At 38.5% G+C, this 21,136-nt stretch overlaps 1 protein-coding gene across 12 annotated transcripts; it reads right to left on the bottom strand.

Moving 5' to 3' along the window:
- Positions 1 to 1,376: 1,376 nt before the first annotated feature.
- LOC148862156 (uncharacterized) lies at positions 1,377 to 19,491 on the bottom strand. 12 transcript variants are annotated; one of them, XM_088985177.1, is made up of 8 exons: positions 19,218 to 19,399; positions 14,922 to 15,034; positions 10,236 to 10,304; positions 9,946 to 10,159; positions 9,746 to 9,818; positions 8,260 to 8,425; positions 1,831 to 1,944; positions 1,377 to 1,583 (listed from the first exon to the last, which is right to left on the bottom strand). In XM_088985177.1, exons 4-7 carry the CDS (start codon positions 10,109 to 10,111, stop codon positions 1,840 to 1,842), a joined length of 510 nt encoding a protein of 169 aa, XP_088841303.1. In that variant the 5' UTR covers positions 10,112 to 10,159; positions 10,236 to 10,304; positions 14,922 to 15,034; positions 19,218 to 19,399; the 3' UTR covers positions 1,377 to 1,583; positions 1,831 to 1,839. The 12 variants fall into 12 exon arrangements, with proteins under 12 accessions (XP_088841303.1, XP_088841294.1, XP_088841302.1 ...); XM_088985170.1 differs by lacking the exon at positions 1,377 to 1,583 and adding an exon at positions 16,672 to 16,908 and having other exon boundaries at positions 1,732 to 1,944; positions 19,218 to 19,405; XM_088985172.1 differs by lacking the exon at positions 1,377 to 1,583 and adding an exon at positions 16,672 to 16,908 and having other exon boundaries at positions 1,732 to 1,944; positions 19,141 to 19,321.
- Positions 19,492 to 21,136: the final 1,645 nt, after the last annotated feature.

Genomic DNA, 21,136 nt, shown 5'->3' with positions numbered 1-21,136 from the left:
TTTTCTTTGTGGTTATTTATTTGTCTCTACTCTTTTTTAGCAGCAACAGAAAGAAGACTTCTATTAAATCAGCAGAGAAATATACAATATTATGAGTACCCTCGGCTACCCCATGATCTTAGGACAACCACAGAAACCAATTCTTACAGTTACAACTAAGCCCAAAAGCAATTCCCTCTGTTGACCCCTTGCTTAGCAAAATGTTCATCAAAAGGGTCTCTGTTATAGTAAGAAGAGACGAGGTGTTGCACTCTTTACCATACACGAGGACTCATGCGTGAGGGTGAAATAAACACTATGGAGAAGGAAATCTCTATAGAATTACAGCACAAATGACTAGGCTGCATGAAAGAGAAGAGAATATAGATTCTTGCCATGACAAACCTCCTAACAGAGATGAAAGGTACAAATTTAAATACATGTATTTATTATTTAGCTCGTAAACAAAATAGAGTTTCATTTCAAAGTTTCTACTTTCATAGAAGACAATATGTTTTAGAATTAATTCATTTTAATGTTTGTGGGCCCATAAAAGTTAAAACACTTGGTTGTGCATCTTATTATATTACTTTCATAGCTAATGATAATAGAAAATGATAGGTTTATAAATTGAAAACTAGAGATCAAGTACTGGATGATTTCAAAGAGCTTCGTGTTATGGCTGAAAGACAAGTAAACCTCTCAAGAGCATCTGCTCAAATAATGGTAGTGGGTATGAAGGACTGTTTCATAACTATTGTAAAAGTCATGGCTGTAGTTGTCAAGGTGTCACCTAGGCATCACCCATGGCTGGGCACCTCACCCAAATGCCTAAACTACACCATATATATCATTCATACTTTTGTTTTAATGCTTTACTATTAAAATGTAAAAGATGAAAAGGTTTTGAGAGAAAAAGAAAAAGAGAAAGAAAGAATAGAAGTATAGAGGCTTTTTTTCTACTCTCTCCAATTAAATAACACAAAAATTGCATCCTCTTTTTCTATTTTACTCTGTCTTGAATTTTTATCATATAAATTTAATAACCTTCCTTAGTTGCTAATTGATATGAAATTGCTCTATTAAATACTTATTATAGTAGTATTATTTTTTAAATTAATATATTTAAAAGAATTTTTTCTTTTACATATGATAATTTGCCATTTTTTGAGGAAATTTATTGTTTTTAATATAGAGAATTGTTATTTTTTTTTTTAATTAGTATGCATGCTGAATGATATATGAAACTAGGGAACTGGCCAAAAGTTGGTTCTTTATATTATAAAATCATTATCGCCTATCTGCCCCCGTGCCCAGAATCGCCTAAACACCTTGACAACCGTGGTCATGGCATTCAGCACAAGTAGGCAATTCTTAAGACAAAACATAATGATGTAGCTGAGAGGATGAACCACACCATTTTGGAAAGGATCAAATACATGTAGTCACAAGTAAAGTTGCCAAGATGCTATCAGAAAGAGGCAATGTGTACAGTCATATATTTGATTAATTTGCCTACTATACCCTAAAAGTTAGGTTTCAAGTTCAACCTCGGAACCAAACCGACCATGCTCACTCCTACTTTGGCTTGACTGGCAATCATTCTACAAAGAAAAAAGAATGCTCGTCACCCAATTTGTTTGGTTGCATGATATGGGGACCATAGAGATTCCCAAGATTAAACTATTTTATGGGTTACCTTCATCAGTATATTCTTAGACCACTAGGTAGGATAAGAATCAACACCAAATATCAAAGGAATATGCTAAAATTTATTAGAAAAGATTGTCAAAGAAAAGTCACAGAATTGGTCTGCAGAAGCAAGGCATAGTGAAGATTTGGCACACATACATATAAGAGTCAGAAAGAAAATCTTCCTTCTGGAATGCTTCTCCTCACTTGACCTACTCTCTGCGGAGGCCAGACTATATGGGTAACCTTCCCTTGAACCAGCCCCAGAGAAACCTGCCAAAAGAAGTGCCTCTGACTTAGTAGGGCTCCTGTGGCATGAAATAGAAGAAACAGATACTATTTCTATAGAAATCAAGCAAAAACGAATATGTAGAATAGCCAGCCATTCTGTGTATTTTGTGTACGACAAGGATAACCAATTAAAAGAAACAAAATATGTCAGATATGTGTTGACAATAACATCTACAAGCCCTTTATTCCCTCTTGAAGATCTAGGAGAAACATTAAGGCTGTGTTTGGTTTGATACAAAATAAGAGACAGAAAGTTGAGGGAAAGCTCTTGAGGAATTTGACAAATTTTGTCAAAAAAATTTTCCCTCAACTTTCTGTTTCTCTTTTATTTTCTATCAAACCAAACATAGCCTAAATTGAGCCAGTATATTCTCTGTCTTTTACTGATATTGTGTGATTTATTGTATAGTTATTGTAATTATTTATGGAAAGTGGGAGAGAGAGAGAGAGAGAGAGAGAAGGAAAAGAGAGGTACAATTGAGAGAAAAAAGCTGATACTGGCTGTCGCCAGTCTTCTATTTATATTAACTTAATAAAGGAATAGAAATTACAAGTATGCCCCTGGCGGCACACCCTAGAACCAAAATAATAAGAAAAAAAACAACTAACTGACTGTATCCTAAGAAGTCAGCCTACTAACAGCAGCTATAAAGTAACAATTAAATAGGCCTTACAACACTCCCCCTCAAGTTGGGCTAAATATGTCTTTCATGCCCAGCTTGTCACATAACTCATTGTGCCGCGAGCATGGAAGCCCCTTTGTAAGAACATCAGCAAGTTGTTCCTTGGAGTTGACATAAGGAATGCAAATTTCCCTTTTTTCCAATTTTTCCCTTATGAAGTGTTTGTCCACCTCAATGTGCTTGGTCCTCTCATGTAGGACAGGGTTGCTGGCGATGTTTATTGCAGCCTTGTTGTCACAGTAAAGGGACATAGGACTATGAACAACAACTCCAAGCTCCCCTAAAAGATTCTTTAGCCAAAGGACTTCAGCCACCCCATGTGCCATAGCTCTATATTCAGCTTCAGCGCTTGACCTTGCTACTACACTTTGTTTTTTGCTTTTCCAGGTCAACAGATTTCCTCCCACAAATGTGCAATACCCACTAGTGGACTTTCTGTCATCCACAGTTCCTGCCCAATTAGCATCTGTAAAGACTTCCACCTTTAAGTGATTGCGTTTACTGAATAGTAGGCCTGTTTCGGGATATTTCTTCAAGTATCTAAGAACTCTCTCTGCTGCCTCCATGTGTGGTTTCTTAGGAGAGTGCATGAACTGGCTTAGGACCCCAACGGAATAGGCAATGTCTGGACGGGTCATGGACAAATAAATCAGCTTTTCCACTAACCTTTAGAACTATTTCACATCTTTCAGAGGTTCACCAACACAGTCACCTAACTTGTGGTCCGCATCCATAGGAGTATCTACCGGCCTTGCACCTAATTTGTTTGTATCCTATAATAGATCAAGGGTGTATTTCCTTTGAGAGACAAAGATACCCCCTTTTTTGAGCGAACAACTTCAATCCCAAGGAAATACTTCAGGGGGCCTAGATCTTTCACTTCAAATTTAGATGCAAGGAATTGTTTCAAGTTCTGTATCTCTAAGCTCCAACTTCCTGTAATGATGATATCATCCACATATACTATCAATACAGCAACCTGTTCCTGACATTTCTTCACAAAGAGTGTATGATCAGACTGACATTGTTTGAAACCCATCTGTTGAACTACCATGTGAAACTTACTGAACCAGGCTCTGAGAGACTATTTTAATCCATAAAGAGACTTTCGCAGCTTGCACACCTTATTTTCACTCCCCTTGGCACAGAATCTAGGGGGTTGAACCATGTATACTTCCTCCTCTAAGTCACCATTCAGAAAAGCATTCTTTATGTCCAGTTGATGCAATTCCCAGTCGAGATTAGCAGCTAAGGACAAGAGAACCCTAATTGAGTTCATCTTAGCCACTGGGGCAAAAGTCTCATCATAGTCAATCCCATATACTTGTGTGTATCCTTTGGCTACTAATCTTGCTTTGTACCTTTCAACTATTCCATCTGCCTTGTACTTAACCGTGAACACCCATTTACACCCCACAGGGTCTTTCCCCTTTGGAAGATCCACCAATTCCCAAGTCTGATTTTTGTGAAGAGCATTAATCTCCTCCTTCATGGCATCTGTCCATTCAGGGCATTTTAAGGCTTTTGCAACATTTCTGGGAACAGGGATGCAATCAACTACAGATAGGAAGGCATAGTATAAGGGGGAAATGTGATCATAGGAGACAAAATGGGCAATGGGGTGTTTGGTAGTGCATGACCTTACTCCCTTTCATTGGGCAATAGGAATGTCAAGGTTATCCACAGTAGGAGCAAGGTTAGGGGGTGTACTTACCTCCTGGGAGTCTAATGGTGTCGGTTGCTCAATGTTTGGTTGCTCTATATCTCTATCACACTGCTGATCTCTATGATGTGTACGTTGGAAGACACGGAAGGGAGTAAGGTCCGGAATAGAAGGAAGAGATACCTAAACCTGCTTCTCCTCTTCCACACTACGACTCTCCCCCTAAGGAGAAGAAGGGAAGAATGGCTCAAACTCAAAGAAGGACACATCCATAGACACAAAAAACTTACGACTAACTGGATCAAAGCACTGATACCCTTTTTGAGATGAGGGATACCCCAGAAAGACACAAGGAATGGACCGAGGGTCTAACTTACCTTGGGATGGAGACAAATCATGGACAAAGGCACAACAACCAAAGACTCTCATGGGGATGGAAAATAAAGGAGACTGAGGGTACAATAACTAATGAGGGGCCATGTAGTTCATCACTTTGGAGGGCATGCGATTGATGACATAAGCAGCTGCAAGTATAGCATCCACCCAAAACCGTTTTGGAACATTCATGTGTAACATCATCCCACGAGCTACCTCAAGGAGGTGTCTGTTTTTCCTTTCTGCAACACCATTTTGTTGTGGTGTTCTAGCACATGAGCTCCTATGAATAGATCCGTGGGAGGCAAAGAACTTATTGAGCTCCCCATGGAAGTATTCCTTTGCATTATCAGATTGGAAGATTTGTATTTCAACATGGAACTGCGTAAACACCATCCTCTGGAAGTCTTTCACTATCTTTGGAACTTTGTCTCTACTACACATAGGAATTACCCATGTATAGCGAGAGTAATCATCGATCAATGTGATAAAGTACTTAAATCCGCTCTCAGAGATTACATTGGTAGGCCCCCATACATCAGAATACACAACATGAAAATGAACACTTGATCTTTTATTACGAGTGAAAAGTTGTTCTACATTGTTTACTCAACTAACATGTTTGACACATGAACTCTGACACTAAACATAACTTAAATAAAACTGGGAACAAAGACTTTATTATTTCGAAAGAAGCATGACCTAAACGACTATGCCACAAAAAAATTTGACTCTTATTGGACTGACTATGTGACTCTGAGGATGACACCGAGAGACCAGCTTTGTTGTCGAGAATGTAGAGACCATCCACTAGGCTTCCTCTACCAATCGTCCTCCCAGAATTTAGGTCCTGAAAAACACACAAGTCAGCAAAAAATGTCACACTGCAGTTCAAGGAGCTTGTAATGCTACTAACTGAAAGCAAATTTATAGGAAGTTGAGGGACATGCAATACACAATTCAGGTTAAGGCCATGGGGAAGAGATATTGATCCTTGGCCTGCAATGGAAGAAAAAGAACCATCTGCAAGTCTCACTCTATCCCTTCCTGACAAAAAGATATAAGACTGAAACAAGTTCGGCTTACTGGTCATGTGGTTGGAGGCCCCTGAGTCAATGATCCAAGGGAAATCCGTGGGAGTGACATGGAATGTAGAAGTCGTATTACCTGAAGTAGATGCAAATGAAGTAGAGGGAGTACCAGTGACTAAGCTGTCCATTTGTCGCAAAGCCCTACCATAAGATTCCAGGTGCTCTCTGAAGGAATTCATTATATCTTCCTTGGGGTCAGACTTATTAGGGTGGTCCCAGGTACTACCGACAACCCAAGTATCTTGGGTTGCCACATTTGCTATGTTCATTTTCTTCTGACCTTGACCTTTACCCTGTTCTTGATTCTTTGCTGCCCATTTGGGCTTCCCGTGGATGTCCTAACAAGTGTCATGTGTATGTTGTGAACGCCGACAGTGGGTACAGAACAACTTATCTTTATCATCAGTCTTCTTAGTGTCACTTTTCTTTCCCGTGGAGTTATTATTCATTGTTGCCAAAGCAACTTGTTGCTCCCCCTCAGCTGTAACCATTACATTCCGCTGCTTTCTTCCGATTGAACAAGGGAGTATACCTCGTGAACCGTAGGCTACTCTTTGCTTCCTAGGATCTATACCCTCAATGGTTCATATGTAAGGTTCAGTCCCAACAAGAAAGCAAACACACGTTGCTGAGAGACCAACTTCCTGTAGGCCTTAGCATCATCATCATGTTTCCACTCTATAGCCTGATAATGATCCAATTCTTTCCGTATGGAGGTAAGGGCTGAATAATATGAAGACAAACTACGGTTTCCCTATTTACATGTTGAAGATTCAGCTTGTAACTGGTAAACCTTGGCATAATGCCTTTGCTCAGAATAGGTAGTTCTGGCATGTTCCCAGATCTCACTAGCGGTGTCTGCTCACATAAAGTTCTTCTTCACATCAGGTTCCATGGCTGCGAGGAGCCAAGACATCACCATACTGTTTTCTTGGTCCCACCTATCATGATCAGCCGTCTCACCCTTGGGTTCTTTCACCCTTCCATTAATGTAACCAGTTTTACCCCTTGCCGTTACATAGAGTTTTACGCTCTTAGCCCACTCCAGGTAGTTCAGACCATTTAAAGGGGTAATTGGCATGGGAAAAACCATGTTTTCACCTCCCATACCCGCTGTTCTACGGGTTGGTGTAGCCCCCAATGAAGTTGATTCATAATTTTCCATCGGATACTATTGAAAAACAATCCAAACACCACCCGACTACACAACAGCCACAATCAGAATACCAACCCTCAAGGAATTTACTTCTAGGATGTGAGCAAGAGAACAAAAAACACTACTGAGAACAACTCTAAGAAGGTTCAGTGAACACAACCAGTCATTAAACCAGCCCGGTAATCAATTCAACACCACCAAAACAGACATTACTATCAGTCTAACTGTAGTTCATACAGTCTAACCATCCAACATCCAAACAAATACCTATATAGCCAAGGAATGGGCCCTACACGTCATCGGCCAAAGAAGACTGAAACAAAAAACACACCTGTTCAGCACTTGTACGAAGGTGCTAACCTGAACTTGACTTCACAGCATCGAACAGAGGAGGAAGGGAGTTTGTACCAGCATCGCCCTTCTCCGACTAGGGTTTTCTTGGTATTACGACCAAGGAAAAAACCATAGAAACTGCCGCCAGAAAACTGCTAGGGTTTCCGCCAAAAAACCTGCTCTGATACCATGTAATGATTTATGGAGAGTGGGAGAGAGAGAGAGAGAGAGAGAGAGAGAGAGAGAGAGAAGGAAAAGAGAGGTACGATTGAGAGAAAAAAGCTGATACTAGCTGTCGCCAGTCTTCTATTTATATCAACTTAATAAAGGAATGGAAATTACAAGTATGCCCCTGGCGGCACACCCTAGAACCAAAATAATAAGAAAAAAAAACAAGTAAATAACTGACAGTATCCTAAGAAGTCAGCCTACTAACAGCAGCTATAAAGTAACAATTAAATAGGCCTTACAACAGTTATTACCTTTCTTCACTGATATTAAACATAATATAATACAGTTTTTTGAGTTTTCCACATACAAAACCAAAGCAGTTTCTATACAACTTTCTTGCGTTTAGATAATCAGATTGTCAGCTACAGCATTATGTAACAATTTATAGCAAAATATTATGGATTTTTTGCAATTCTAATGCACTTACAAAAAAGTGTGTAGTTGAGGAGGTGCAATGTAATTAACAGATCAAAGCTTAACCATGGATATGGCCCGTAGTAGAGTGGAAACTTTTGAAGCCAGTCCCTGATAGTTGGGACTTGGGATAAGGCTTTGTTGAACTGAGCTGAGTTTATACAATATTCTACTCTATCCAAGTAGCTCTTATGAAACACACTTATAACAAATCTCCCATATACTACTAGAATCTAACAAAACAATACCTCTATTTTTTACTATAATAACGTTCTTGAGTGTGTGTATGTGTGTGTGTGTGCACGGACATGTGGCTATCCATATCATGTAGGCATATGTTTAGAAACATACCGGGCCAAATGATCTTGAATCCAAGCTGGAACCTGAATTGTCCCCCTCAACCCAACAATGCCCTTCTGGAATCTTGAACATATCATGTGAATGAGGGACTTTAATCCACTCACCTGGCATGGCAATTATTCTCTTTATATGTTTCTCCTTGTGATTATTAGGGGACCTGAAAATTATGGAGGTTTAGCACCAATGAAATTTAACATTCCACAGCTCCAAAAAGGTAGCCTATATTGTTTGCATTGAAACAACAAATGTTGAGCATATGATCATAAACCCAGATCCTTCAACTGCTAGATCTGCCCTAGAAATGAGTGCAACCTGAAGCCTAAATAACCAAGTCATGGAAAGGCACATTAATATCAGATTTACATAAAGTATCTGAAGTAAATAGGACTCATAAGGTTAAGGATTGTTTTTTGGTAATAAAATTCAAATTTATTAAACAGAAAAACAAAAATACAAGAAAGTTAACCAAAAGTCACCCAAGGGAAAAGAAAAAACCACTTCCAAACAAACTCCAGTACCAAACCAAACAGACTTAAAACAAAACCCAGACACCAAACTCTGACCAAAGAATGACGGCCCAGAAAACAACCAACCTCACCAACCACAACGACCCAACCAAAACAAATTCCTGAATCACAGCATAAAATGAGCAAAACCAATCCAGCTGAAAAAACAAAGAACAGCAAAGCCCCAAATGAAGCCAAAACCACAAGCTGAAAAAGACAAGCTAGAACAAGGATCCTCTATTTCTTCTTCAGAGTTTTCTTTGATTTCACCCCCTTCTTGTTTGGGTCCAATCACAAATAGACCCCTTTTCAGTCTGGCAAAAACTTTTGACATCATAATATTTTGACAATTTCTCTCGCTTCTAAATCTTCTCACTCCAAGAGGAACCTTCCTGAAATTCTTCAGATCCACAGAATTATCATTAATCCTTTCAATCTCCAATACTACATTGTTCTCAAAAAAATGACCTGCAATCTCCTCTCCAACCTCTCCATTGGCAACCCCAGCAGATCCAACCAGTTCCAGACCAACAGGCTTATCTCCGACCTTAAAGAATTCCCTTCAACTTCATCAATCTCCCTCTTGGGCATTTTTTATTTCTCTTACAGTAAACAGTGTGAATATCACCAACCAAAGAGGTGGCTTAACATTCAATTGATTCAGATTAACTAACACGAATACACAAGTACAGAATTCAAATACATAGTAGTCATATCTAACAGATGCACTTATTCATGGGTATAGGTATGTATGCATGTATTTATGTGCATACATTGTGTATATATCTTTGTTTCATGTATTTGCTTATAGGTTGATAGCAAAGCAGGAAGAAAAAAGAAGCAAAGCAGGTAAATGCCAGGGGATATAGCCATAGCAATACCAAAATGTGCTCTATTGTTCTTCACATTCTAATATGATGTGTGCAATTTAGTAGAAAAGCTACATCTATGGTATTAAGAAGTAGATTTACCGAAACACTATCACATCTCCACCTGTAAACTTATAATTTGCAAGACAAAACTTCTCCACCAAAACATAGTCATCTGCACCCAAATCATAAATCACTAAACTTACAAATCATTGAAGTACAGTCCTCTGTTCAAGTTCTCCAGAAGTTAATCTCAACATACTAGTAACTTGGCAAACCAAACAATCAATAATGGAGGTTACCAGACAATGATCTCAAAACAGTATTGGTGCTTGAATTGAATGTAGGATGCATGGAGAGGCCATGAACAGAGACAATACTTGCATATCTATCTGAAATGGTGAGAGCTATCAGCCCCCCTGTTATGGACTTCTTCATAAAATTCCACAAGAAACTGGGAGTCCCCATATTCAAATTTCCTCAAAGTGATGCATGCCATGTAAAAATTGAATCCATCTGCACGAACCATCACCAGCCACAAATAAAGTAAAAGGTTAAGTTGGAATACTACATTCCAGTATTACTTTGGTACCTTAGATCAAATCATGGTTAAACAAACATGTCCAAGTGCACTTTTTAACAAAAGGACAGTATGCTTTACCTGCATAAAAACAAAAAAAAAATCAATAAGAAAATAAGGCAAATCAAATGAGTGCAACAACTAATGACATTAAAGGAAATAAAATGTAGATGATTAAGTCCATAAACATATCATTAGTTCATTGCAAAGACCATATGATAGATCAGGCTTTCATGAAAGAGAATTTTTAAATTTTCTTTTACCATTCTTTTGATGTGTAACAATGTATGTATTGATGTCAAAGACTCAAAATAAAAAATAAAAAAAGTATGTTTATGAAATCACATAGAACATGGTGTTAGCCCAACAATAACACAGAAGCCTATCCCATAGTTACATGTACACAATCTCAATTTTCTATATAGATCTTGTGACAATCCCAACTAGCTAACACATCTGCAAAAAGATCCAGCTACGTCTCTATCCATCTAAGCTTGAATGGGACTGGAACTGTTGGAACCCAATCTTCAGATATCAAACAATCTCTAAGGTCCTTTAGTTCAGCCCAAACCCCACCTCATGATATTTGATGAATCCCATTCAATCACCAATACTGGAAAACCCTTTTCTTTAGCTAACCTTATACCAAATGAGAAGCATTGATATCAGCTACCGTTGCATCAGTCTTGCCTTTTGATCCACTAAAACCCATACTATATCCTCATTTTTGTTAAAATAAGGCCTCCAATCACAACAGTGCCAGGATTTCCTACAGTAAAGCCAAGTTCCTTTCCTCTTACAGCCCCTACATGACAGCATGAGGAAACAATTCCAGTAACAAACCACCTCTTGCCCCTAATCCCCTTGATTTAATGAGTCAAGTGTCTGAAATCAGAAGGCAGCCTCCATAGCCTGCAGCCCTTTTCCAAACATGCTTTGTGGAACCAAAATGTAGTGTAATTAGGAGGCATGCATATCTCTTCCAACCTTGACACTAACTTGAAAATGCAAGGCCCTTTCACAAATATCATTTCAATTGAATCCCTCATATTATTCCATTCAATGCCCCTTTTGCCCCTGGTGTAAACTCTCTGTTCTTGTGTCTCTGCCTAGCTGCAGTTCCTTCTCTTATCACACTATTGGTGTTTTCTTTCAACAAGGACAAATTGTGAAAACAATACGTGTTTGCTGATGTGGCATTTGTTACATCCATGGGAAAATGCCCTCACAATGTGAGAGCAGATGCCATATAGTTAAAACTTCAGCCTGGGGAGAAAATACATGATTTGCAGCCTCCAAATGCATAGAAATAAAAGCTCAACTTTGATAGGACCAACAGAATTGAGCAGTATAATAAATAACTTGCTTTTGATGAATCAAGGGCTATTCTCCTTCTCTTCACCAACTAATAACTGTGCATTGACTTAGTAGAAATCTACTGAATTAAAAAAATATGAAAGAAAGTAGTTTCTTGAAGAGAGAAGGAAGAGAAAAGGCGAAGAAGAGAAGAAGAGAAGTTGAAAGAAAAGAGAGCAATAATCTTTCCGCCCCCTTCACTTATTATTTATACTAAAATAATAGAACAGTGCAAAGACAACTATGCCGTTATAGGGCGGCAAAACATAAAACAGCATATATAACACTCAAAAAACATAATAAAATTTGGACTCACATAACTACTGTGATCCCCACCTCCTACCTAACAACTAACATAAAACATCTACTCAGAAAAACATCATAAAACTAATTAATTATCAACACTCCCCCTCAAGTTGGGAGTAAATGTCACACATTCCCAACATGCGTAGATCATGTTCAAGCTTGTTCCTTGCCACCCGTTTAGTGAGAACATCATCCAGCTGCAACTCTGAAGAGACATAAGGTAAACACACTTCTCCGGTTGTTACCCTTTCTCTTATAAAGTGTCTATCAACTTCAATGGGTTTTGTCCTATCATGCTGAATTGGATTGTGGGCAATATTGATTGCAGTCTGATTGTCACAATATAACATCATAGGTTCCTCTGCTTTCACCGCAATCTCACTCAAAAGAGATCTAACCCAAAGAAATTCTGAGACACCATGAGCCATGGATCTATACTCAGCCTCTGCACTTGACCTTGCCACAACCGTTTGCTTCTTACTCTTCTAGGAGATCAAGTTTCCACCTACAAAGGTACACACTCCTGATGTAGACCTCCTGTCATCTAAGCATCCTGCCCAGTCTACATCCATATAGGATTCTAGCTTCAGATTCTCATGATTTGAGAAAAGAATGCCTCTGGCAGGGTGCTTTTTCAGATATGCAAGTATTTTCTCAATAGCTTCCCAGTATTGAACCCGAGGTGCATGCATGTACTGACTCACAACACTGATAGCATAAGAAATATCTGGTCGTGTCATACACAAATACAGCAGTCGGCCCACCATTCTTTGATATCTCCCCACATCCTTTACCAGTTCAGCATCCACACCATTAATTCTGTGATTTGGATCAATAGGAGTGTCTGCTGGTTTGGTCCCCAGCTTCCCAATCTCTCGTAGTAGGTCAAGTACATACTTTCTCTGTGAAATGAAGATCCCATGCTTGGATCTTGCAACTTCAATCCCTAAGAAGTATTTGAGCTCATCAAGATCTTTGATCTCAAATTTTTTCTGTAATGATTTTTTGAGATCATCAATCTCCTCTAGATCATTTCCTATCACCACTATATCATCCACATACACAATCAGAATTGACACCAAAGCATCTCTCCTCTTTACAAAGAGGGTGTGATCAGACTGTGTCTGTGTGTATCCAAAACAGATGAGTGCCCCTTTGAACCTATCAAACCAAGCCCTAAGTGTCAGTCCATACAGAGATTTTCTGACTCTGCACACCTTTCCTTTACCAATATTTTCATAAAATCCAGTTTGAATGTTCATATATACCTCCTCCTGTAAGTCACCATTGAGGAAAGCATTTTTGACATCAAGCTGGAACAAGGGCCATGAATAGGTGGCTACTATAGATAAAAGAATACGAACTGAACTCATCTTAGCTACTGGTGTAAAGTTTTCCAGATAATCAACACCATAGGTCTGAGTATACCCTTTTGCTACCAACCTTGCCTTGTACCTCTCTATCTTGCCATTGGCCTTATACTTCACTGTGAATACCCATCGACATCCGACTGTCTCCTTGTCTGGGCGGAGATTAACTATTTCCCAAGTTTGGTTTTTAACCAAAGCATCCATCTCATCTTTCATGGTTGTTTTCCACTCAGGTTTGGAGAGAGCCTCAGTAACATTCCTGGGTATAGACACAGAATCCAGGGAAGAAAGAAAAGCATGGTAGGAGGGTGATAAGGCATTGTAGGAAAGATGGTGTGAAATGCAGTGGGATGTACACTTTCTCTTCCCCTTACGAAGTGCAATGGGAAGATCAAGGTCAATGGGATCAGCTGCAACAATGGTGTTAGGGACAGAAACATTATCATTATAAAACATAACAGGCTCAAGAGGAATACCTGGAACTGTATCTACCGAATCTGGAGTTTCAGAAGGACTGATAGAGAGTGGTGTGGGTCGAGGATGTGTGGAGTCAACCATCATCTGTCGGTGTTGATATTGTTGTGAGGCTGCCCGTAGTGGCTCAGGTAATGAAACCGTGGGTGTAGGTTTTGGCTGAACCGATGCTGGCTGAACTAATGGTCCAGGTGGTGGCTAAACTGATGTAGATGCCGGCTGAACTAATGGAGGTACCACAGAAACAGGAAGAGGAATAGATTGTGAGTTCTCCTCCCCAAAACTCTCCCCCTGAGGAGAACCACTCGAGAAGAAGAATGTGGACTCAAAAAAGGTAACATCCATAGTGGCAAATCTGCTCCTCGACACTGGGTCATAATAGCAATACCCCTTTTGGTTCTGAGCATACCCAAGAAAAACACATTTCTTGGCCTTAGGATCCAATTTCTTGCGATGAGGGCCAAGAATGTGAACAAAAGAAACACAACCAAAACCCTCAAAAGTATATGAAATATTTCTCCATCTGGAAAAATGAGGCTAAATGGCACCTTAAACCCCAAAGTCCGTGAAGGAACACGGTTAATCACATGTAGGGCTATAAGAACTGCATCTCCCCAAAATTGTACAAGAACTAAAGCACACACCATAAGACTCCTTGCCACCTCCACAATGTGTCTGTTTTTCCTCTCAGCAACTCCATTCTGTTGCGGTGTATATGCACAACTGCTCTTATGAACTACACCATGTTCTTAGAGATACGTGGTTAGGTCCTTCTCATAGTACTCTTTGGCATTATCTGATCTAAAAACCTTAGTTCTCACTCCAAATTGTGTGAGAACCATCTGGTGGAATTGTCGTACTAAGTTAGGAACCTCATCACGTGATTTCATCAAATATATCCAAGAATATCGTGTATAATCATCCACAAACAAGAGAAATTAACGGAATCCTCCCATGGAAGGGATTTGATATGGCCCCCATACATCAGTGCGAACAATATTAAAAGCAGAAGTACTTCTTTTATTACTTGATTTAAAAGACTGTCTACAATGCTTTCCTAACTGACAACTCTCACACTCCAAAATAGATAATTGAATAGACAAACAATTTTGGGAAAAGACATTTCAAAGAACTAAAAGAAAGATGTCCCAAGCGATTGTGCCAAAGCATAATTTGGTTTACTGACTCTGACCCACTACTACTGCTATTGCTAACATGATGGCCCTGATGTCTCGGAATCTCATCCAGAAGGTAGACTTCATTCACCTCACGACCACTCCCAATCATCTTCTTTGACTCCAGATCCTGCAAAACACAATTACCAGGAAAAAATGTCACAGAACAAATCAAATTTTTTGTCAAATAACTAATAGATAGTAGGTTGGTATGAAGTCTAGGGACATGTAAAACAGAGGACAGAGTTATATCATTCGTCACTCTAACTGTCCCCTTCCCAGCAATGGGCATATGTGAACCATCTGTTGTAGAGACTCTGTCTCTATCAGAGCACAATTGATAGGAACTGAAAATGGTAGGGGCATTAGTCATATGCTCAAATGCTCCTGAGTCTATAATCTAGGAAGGTCCCTCCTAACCTGAAGTGGATGAAGATTCGCAGTTGCATATGAACTACCTATATGTGCAAAAAAAGTGGTGTAGTTGGCTCATGCATTCTGTTGTCCATCTGGAAGGCTAGAACTGGGTGAACCTTTCTTACTCATAAGTTGTCTAAACCTCTCTAATTCTGTTCTCACTGTTGCTACTGCAATGGATTCCCAATCAATTTGGGAGAGAGGGGCTGAAGATCTCCTGTAGTGGCTACATTTGCATTTCCCTTCTTGTTTCTTATCCGAACAGGCATAAGATTTGGACGAAACTTCCAACAAGTGTCCCTGGTATGCTTAGGCTTCTTGCAATAATCACACACCAAGTCCTTCTTATCTTCCCTTCTAGTCTCACTACTCTCCCTATCCCCATTCGGCTTAGGTTTTGTTGTACCATCCATAGCCGACTGGTCAATCCCAGGCTATCTCAACATTACATTCATCCTACTCTCCTCTCCAGAGACAAAAGCATAGGCCTGAGAGAGTGTCACACCCTCCCTAGAAAGAATCTACTGCCTAGCAATGTCAAATTCAGGGTTCAACCCTGCCAAGAACTCAAAAACCCTATTCCTCTCTACCAGTTTGTGATAAGTCCTTGCATCATTTACACTTTCCCATACCACAGTTTCTAAGTGATCTATTTCCTATCATAGGGTTTTTAGAATGGAGAAATACATAGCAAGAGATTTTTCTCCATGTTTCATACTTATCACCTGATTTCTTAACTAATGGGCTCTGGCTTCATTTTGCTTCTGAGAGTAGGTTTCAGTCACTCCATCCCAAATCTCCTTAGCAGTATTAGCCCATAAGAAATTTTTTGCAATATTTGGTAACATAGAATTACACAGCCAAAACATTACCATGTAATTCTCATGCACCCATCGGGAAGAGTCTGTATCAGATTTCTTCTCCTCCCCAGTGAGATACCCTAATTTTCCACGGGCACCAATAGCCATCTTAACTGATTGTGCCCACTCCAAATAATTTGTAACATCAGATTTTATTCTAGTAATGATCCCAAACCCAAAAATATCACTACTACCTCCAACACCCAGCCCCACAATACCGGTAGATTTCATCTCGATATTCCAACTCTCCATTTTACTTCAAACAGTTCAACAGTAAAAAAAAAATAGATTGGAGACCTTCAAAAAATAATTTAATACCACACACACAGAAACCAACCCTTCCGAAATAAGAAAACCCTAGCTAGACGGAAATCTCTCTCCTCCCCATGCCTCCCAACAGAGAGAAAAGTGAACCGGTCACTCCGGGAGGCCTAAAAATTTCAGAAACCAAACCGCCCTCTTCAGAAAATCTAAAGAAAACTAACAATACCTGAGCGCCCAAGATCATATCAAAAACAAAGAGTCCAACTTTTCTGGGACTCTTCCCCGTACTCCAGTTCTTCTTGATTTTGATGTCGAACAATAGACCACCTTCCTGATGTCTAGATCCCACCAAAAACTCTAAGAACTGGGCAATCTATAGCAGATCGATCAGCCCTTTACTACTTCATGCAGTCAGCTGATCTAGGGCTGCATGAGAATGCTTCAAGAAACCCTAGCCGATGTCCTGATACCAAGTAGAAATTTGTTGAATTAAAAAAATATGAAAGAAAGTAGTTTCTTGAAGAGAGAAGGAAGAGAGAAGGAGAAGAAGAGAAGAGAAGAAGAGAAGTTGAAAGAAAAGAGAGCAATAATCTGGCCGCCCCCTTCACTTATTATTTATACTAAAATAATAGAACAATACAAAGAAAACTATGCCCTTATAGGGCGGCAAAACATAAAACAACATATATAACACTCAAAAAACATAATAAAATTCGGACTCACATAACTACTGTGGTCCCCACCTCCTATCTAACAACTAACATAAAACATCTACTCAGAAAAACATCATAAAACTAATTAATCTTCAACAGACTTCATGAAAAGAAATTTATGATAGTTTACATTGAACGGGCCATATTCAGAGATGTAAAGAAAGAATAAATAAATAGCATACAGTTGACTTACATGATTTGTCTTTTGAAGACAAATAAACTGACAAGTTACTTATACATTATACATCCATTTCTGTTGTACAGAGTCACGGATATGTCATTGGATTAACTAATTTTTCCTCAAATATATGCTTGAATAAGCCTTTAGGTTATCCTACTGAGATGGAAAAAGTAGCTAATACAGCTATTGTAGTTTATGTTGTATTGCAGAAAAATCAAGAAAACTTACACTTAATTGGAGAAGTAAGCCTTCCCATGGAAAGACTGAATAACAGAACATAGGCAAAACATTCAGTCAGGATGCTTGCCAGTCAAAAAAATATTCTAAGATAAACTGGGCATAAAAACAGTCATTTTCTTTTCTTTTGGTAAAATAACAATGCATATTGTTTTTTAATTATTTTATTTTTTGAAGCCAAACATATCATACTGTAATAGCTATTCATACAACACATGTATGTAATAGCTATTCATATAACACATGTATGCCCCAAAACACAAGAGAATTGAGGGTGGGTCTTGCCATAATGGTTGGGTTGTTCTATTGCAACCTGTGTGACCAGGTTCAAATCTTGGAAACAACCTCTCTGTATATGCAGGGGTAAGGCTGCATACATTTGTCCCTCCTAGACCCTCCATTGGTAGGAGCCTCGTGCACTAGGCTTCCCTTTTTTATAAACATAAAAATATTCACCATGAAGGAATGAAAATTCGTCTGTCTATCTTCCTATTAAATGTTTATGTTTTTAGTTTTTGTGCATTACGTTTCAGCATCATCCAGAGGGCACTATGGAAAGCATGGATATCAGCATTAAACTGAAACCACAATCTATTATTTAGTCAATTACCTATACCAGTATAACATAAATTCCATGCAACTATTATAACTCAACAAATTTACCTGGTATTTGTTCTAGGAATTCCAATTTCCAAGCACGCTCTCGCCTTTCAAGCTTTCTAGTGTTTTTATTTACTCAAGTTTGAAACAAGCCTGCTCTATAGTCTTCATAAAATGAAGTTACAAAGTGCATGTCAAGGAGTTAATGCTACTGGAAAGAAAAAAAAAAAAGAAAAAAAAACATAAATGGTAAGGGCACTATGAGGATGCCTAACAACATCAACTGACAACAATAATATAAACTTTCCTCCTTGGACCAAAAACACAAAATAAGGGAAAAAAAGGAAATAGAAGGAAAAAATAAAAGAAAGGGATAAAGAGAAGAAAACAAAAAGTTCTGATGTGGAACACTCCCTCACTATGCATTCCATGAAAAGTAGGTCATGAAAAAGGATACCATTATTAGCAAAATCAGAAAATAACAAAGACCCAGGGTAGCAATGTTGAATTGTCATTAAAAACTCTGCAGGCATTCATAATATTCTAGCAGAAAATTTCTATTTTTCCGCAAAATGGAGTAGTTCCCCCCATTCTCATCCCCCTGTAACAACAGAAACTGCCCATTTGGACATACCAAATGCCACCTTAATTTCAGTAGAAAACGTTTCAATTATTTAGTGTTTGCAAATAAATTGAAAGCAAAAAGGGAAATAAATGGGTTTTCTTCAATTTCATTTTATTAGAAAGCAGTCCGTCGTCTTTTTCTTTTCTTGATAATTTGAGAGAAAGTTAGCACCAGCGAGGGCAAGCCCTGCCAGCGGCATCCGAGAAAACAATAAAGCTAAGATCCCAGGGGCAATCTTGAAGATAGCACTCCTCTTCAGTCCCTCGACTAATTAATTAAACAGGCTAAGAACTTCAGCTTGGAAATCCACACGACACAGTAGTTCATTAAAAAACTTACTATTTTGAATAAAACAATCCACATTTTGCATTACACAAGCCAGAATCGTTATTCACACCAAAACCCATAAAGAGCACCTGATCATCGATGAGAATCAGAAACAAAATTTAAACCCGTTGAAGTCAGCAACTGCAAACTACGGCAAGCAAAGAAAGGAGAGAAACCAATTGAAATCCGAGCTGGGGAAAATTGGCGTTGGGCTAGTCAAAATAGACTCCGAGCCGCATCAGTGGGATCAAAGAGAAAGCAATCAAAGCATAATCCTAGCCATCCGTGATCTGATTGCTTGCTTCTTCATGGGCACAAGTGAGGGAACGGGATCTGCTCCTCACACATGGGCGCCTCACAGGCACATCCACCGTGCATTGGGAACATCTCATAAATGAAGATGTTCCCAGTGTGCGTGTGAGATCGGTGTGAGGTGTCCAGGCGCCCTGTCAGGCACCTATAGTGGTGATTTGTATTACTTTATATGGTTTTTATGCATAACATTTCATTCATATGCATCAATTAGACACCATTGGATTTTTCAACTAAAAAGCAAAAAATATAATAACCACAACCGTTAAAGTACGGAAATGAAACACACTAAGAAAAGCTTCAAAGAAAATATTAGAATTGAAACTATTAGGAAAAAGAATATCCATTGAATAATTAAGAGAAAATTTAATATCAAAAACTATCTTAGCCTTCCCCTATCTACTCTTTATATAGGCATACACACTTATGGCTCCTACAAGAAAGTTTCTAATATATGGAAACACTCTATAATATAATCCTAATAAAAGTCTTCAAAAAGAAAGTCCTAATTGAACAAAAATTCGGAAATCATGATCTAATACTAATTTGGTAATTATAAACTATAATAAAAGTCATGTGTTGACACTAACTTGATAATTTTGAACTAAGATAGAAATTTCGTGCAGGTGTTATCTTGGTAAATTCGAACTAAAATAGAATTTATGTACTAGTGCTATCTTAGTAAATTCAAACTAAGATGGAAATTTTCTGCTTGCGCTAACTTGGTAAACTCGAACCAGAATAGAAGTTCTACATTGATGCTAACTTGGTAATTGATTACTTGGTTGGATTAGTGATGTCATATGAGTTTCTTATGTATCTTGGAGTGGTCTCAATTTGCATATAACTTATTAGCCTTCTCATGTACTACATCAACAACATAACCAATTAAGTTAATATAGAAAACCCAAATCAGACTACATTTTATGTTTGGTTCTAGAGGCAACTTGTTAGTTTGGACTTTTTCCAATTTTCCTCAATTCTTTGAACTTGTTAATAATAAAAGGAAGAACTCCTTATTAGCACCCTATACTTTGGGCTTAGTACCATTTTGGTCCCCCCAAACTTTAAAATACGAGAATTCAAAACCCAAACTTTTAAGATGTGGCAATCCAATACCTATTGTTAAGTGACATTTGAAAAAGATGCAAATGTCCTTCAAGTGCCATCTAATTTTCTTTATCAGCCATCTAAACATTCACAAAAAATTAACAGTCCTAAATTATTGCATCTTCCATTCAAAAAAGCTGGGATCACGTTTTCAGTGGGCATTTTGGTGACCCCAACTTTCTTGAATAGAAGAGGCAAGGATTTGTGACTGTTAATTTTTTTGTCAATATTTGGATGATTGATAAAGAAAATTAGATGACACTCAAAGGGCATTTGTGTATCTTTTTCAAATGTCACTTAATGGTAGGTTAACAACTAATTAACGACAGATACTAAATTGTCATGTTTTGAAAGTTTGAGCATTGAATTGTCACATTTTAGAGTTTGGGAACCAAGTGACACTAGGCCCAAAGCACGCCATGTGCATTTAGTCTTCAATTCTTCAATCTCTTTAGTAAATGACCTCTCCTTCCTAATAAGTTTCAAAATCAGCTCAATTGCCCTTCTTTGAAACATCAAAGTGTCATGCCACTTAAAAAAACTGATGATGCACAATCCGGTCGGTCTTAGCTGCCGGTAACCTTGC

The sequence above is a fragment of the Nelumbo lutea genome, chromosome 4 (assembly GCF_056320005.1).
Source record: "Nelumbo lutea isolate HS-2025 chromosome 4, American lotus-T2T, whole genome shotgun sequence".
NCBI lineage: Eukaryota > Viridiplantae > Streptophyta > Magnoliopsida > Proteales > Nelumbonaceae > Nelumbo > Nelumbo lutea.
Note: the sequence above shows the minus strand (reverse complement) of the source record. Positions and strands in the feature narration are given on the sequence as shown.

Coding starts and splice junctions, on each gene's coding strand:
- LOC148862156 (XM_088985168.1), bottom strand. CDS start 10,111: ATGGGGACTCCCAGTTTCTTGTGGAATTTTATGAAGAAGTCCATAACA. Junction 9,819..9,945: donor TGTTTTGAGATCATTGTCTG/GTAACCTCCATT, acceptor ATTTGGGTGCAG/ATGACTATGTTTTGGTGGAG. Junction 1,945..8,259: donor ATTCAAGATCATTTGGCCCG/GTATGTTTCTAA, acceptor TTCTTTTGGCAG/GTTTCTCTGGGGCTGGTTCA.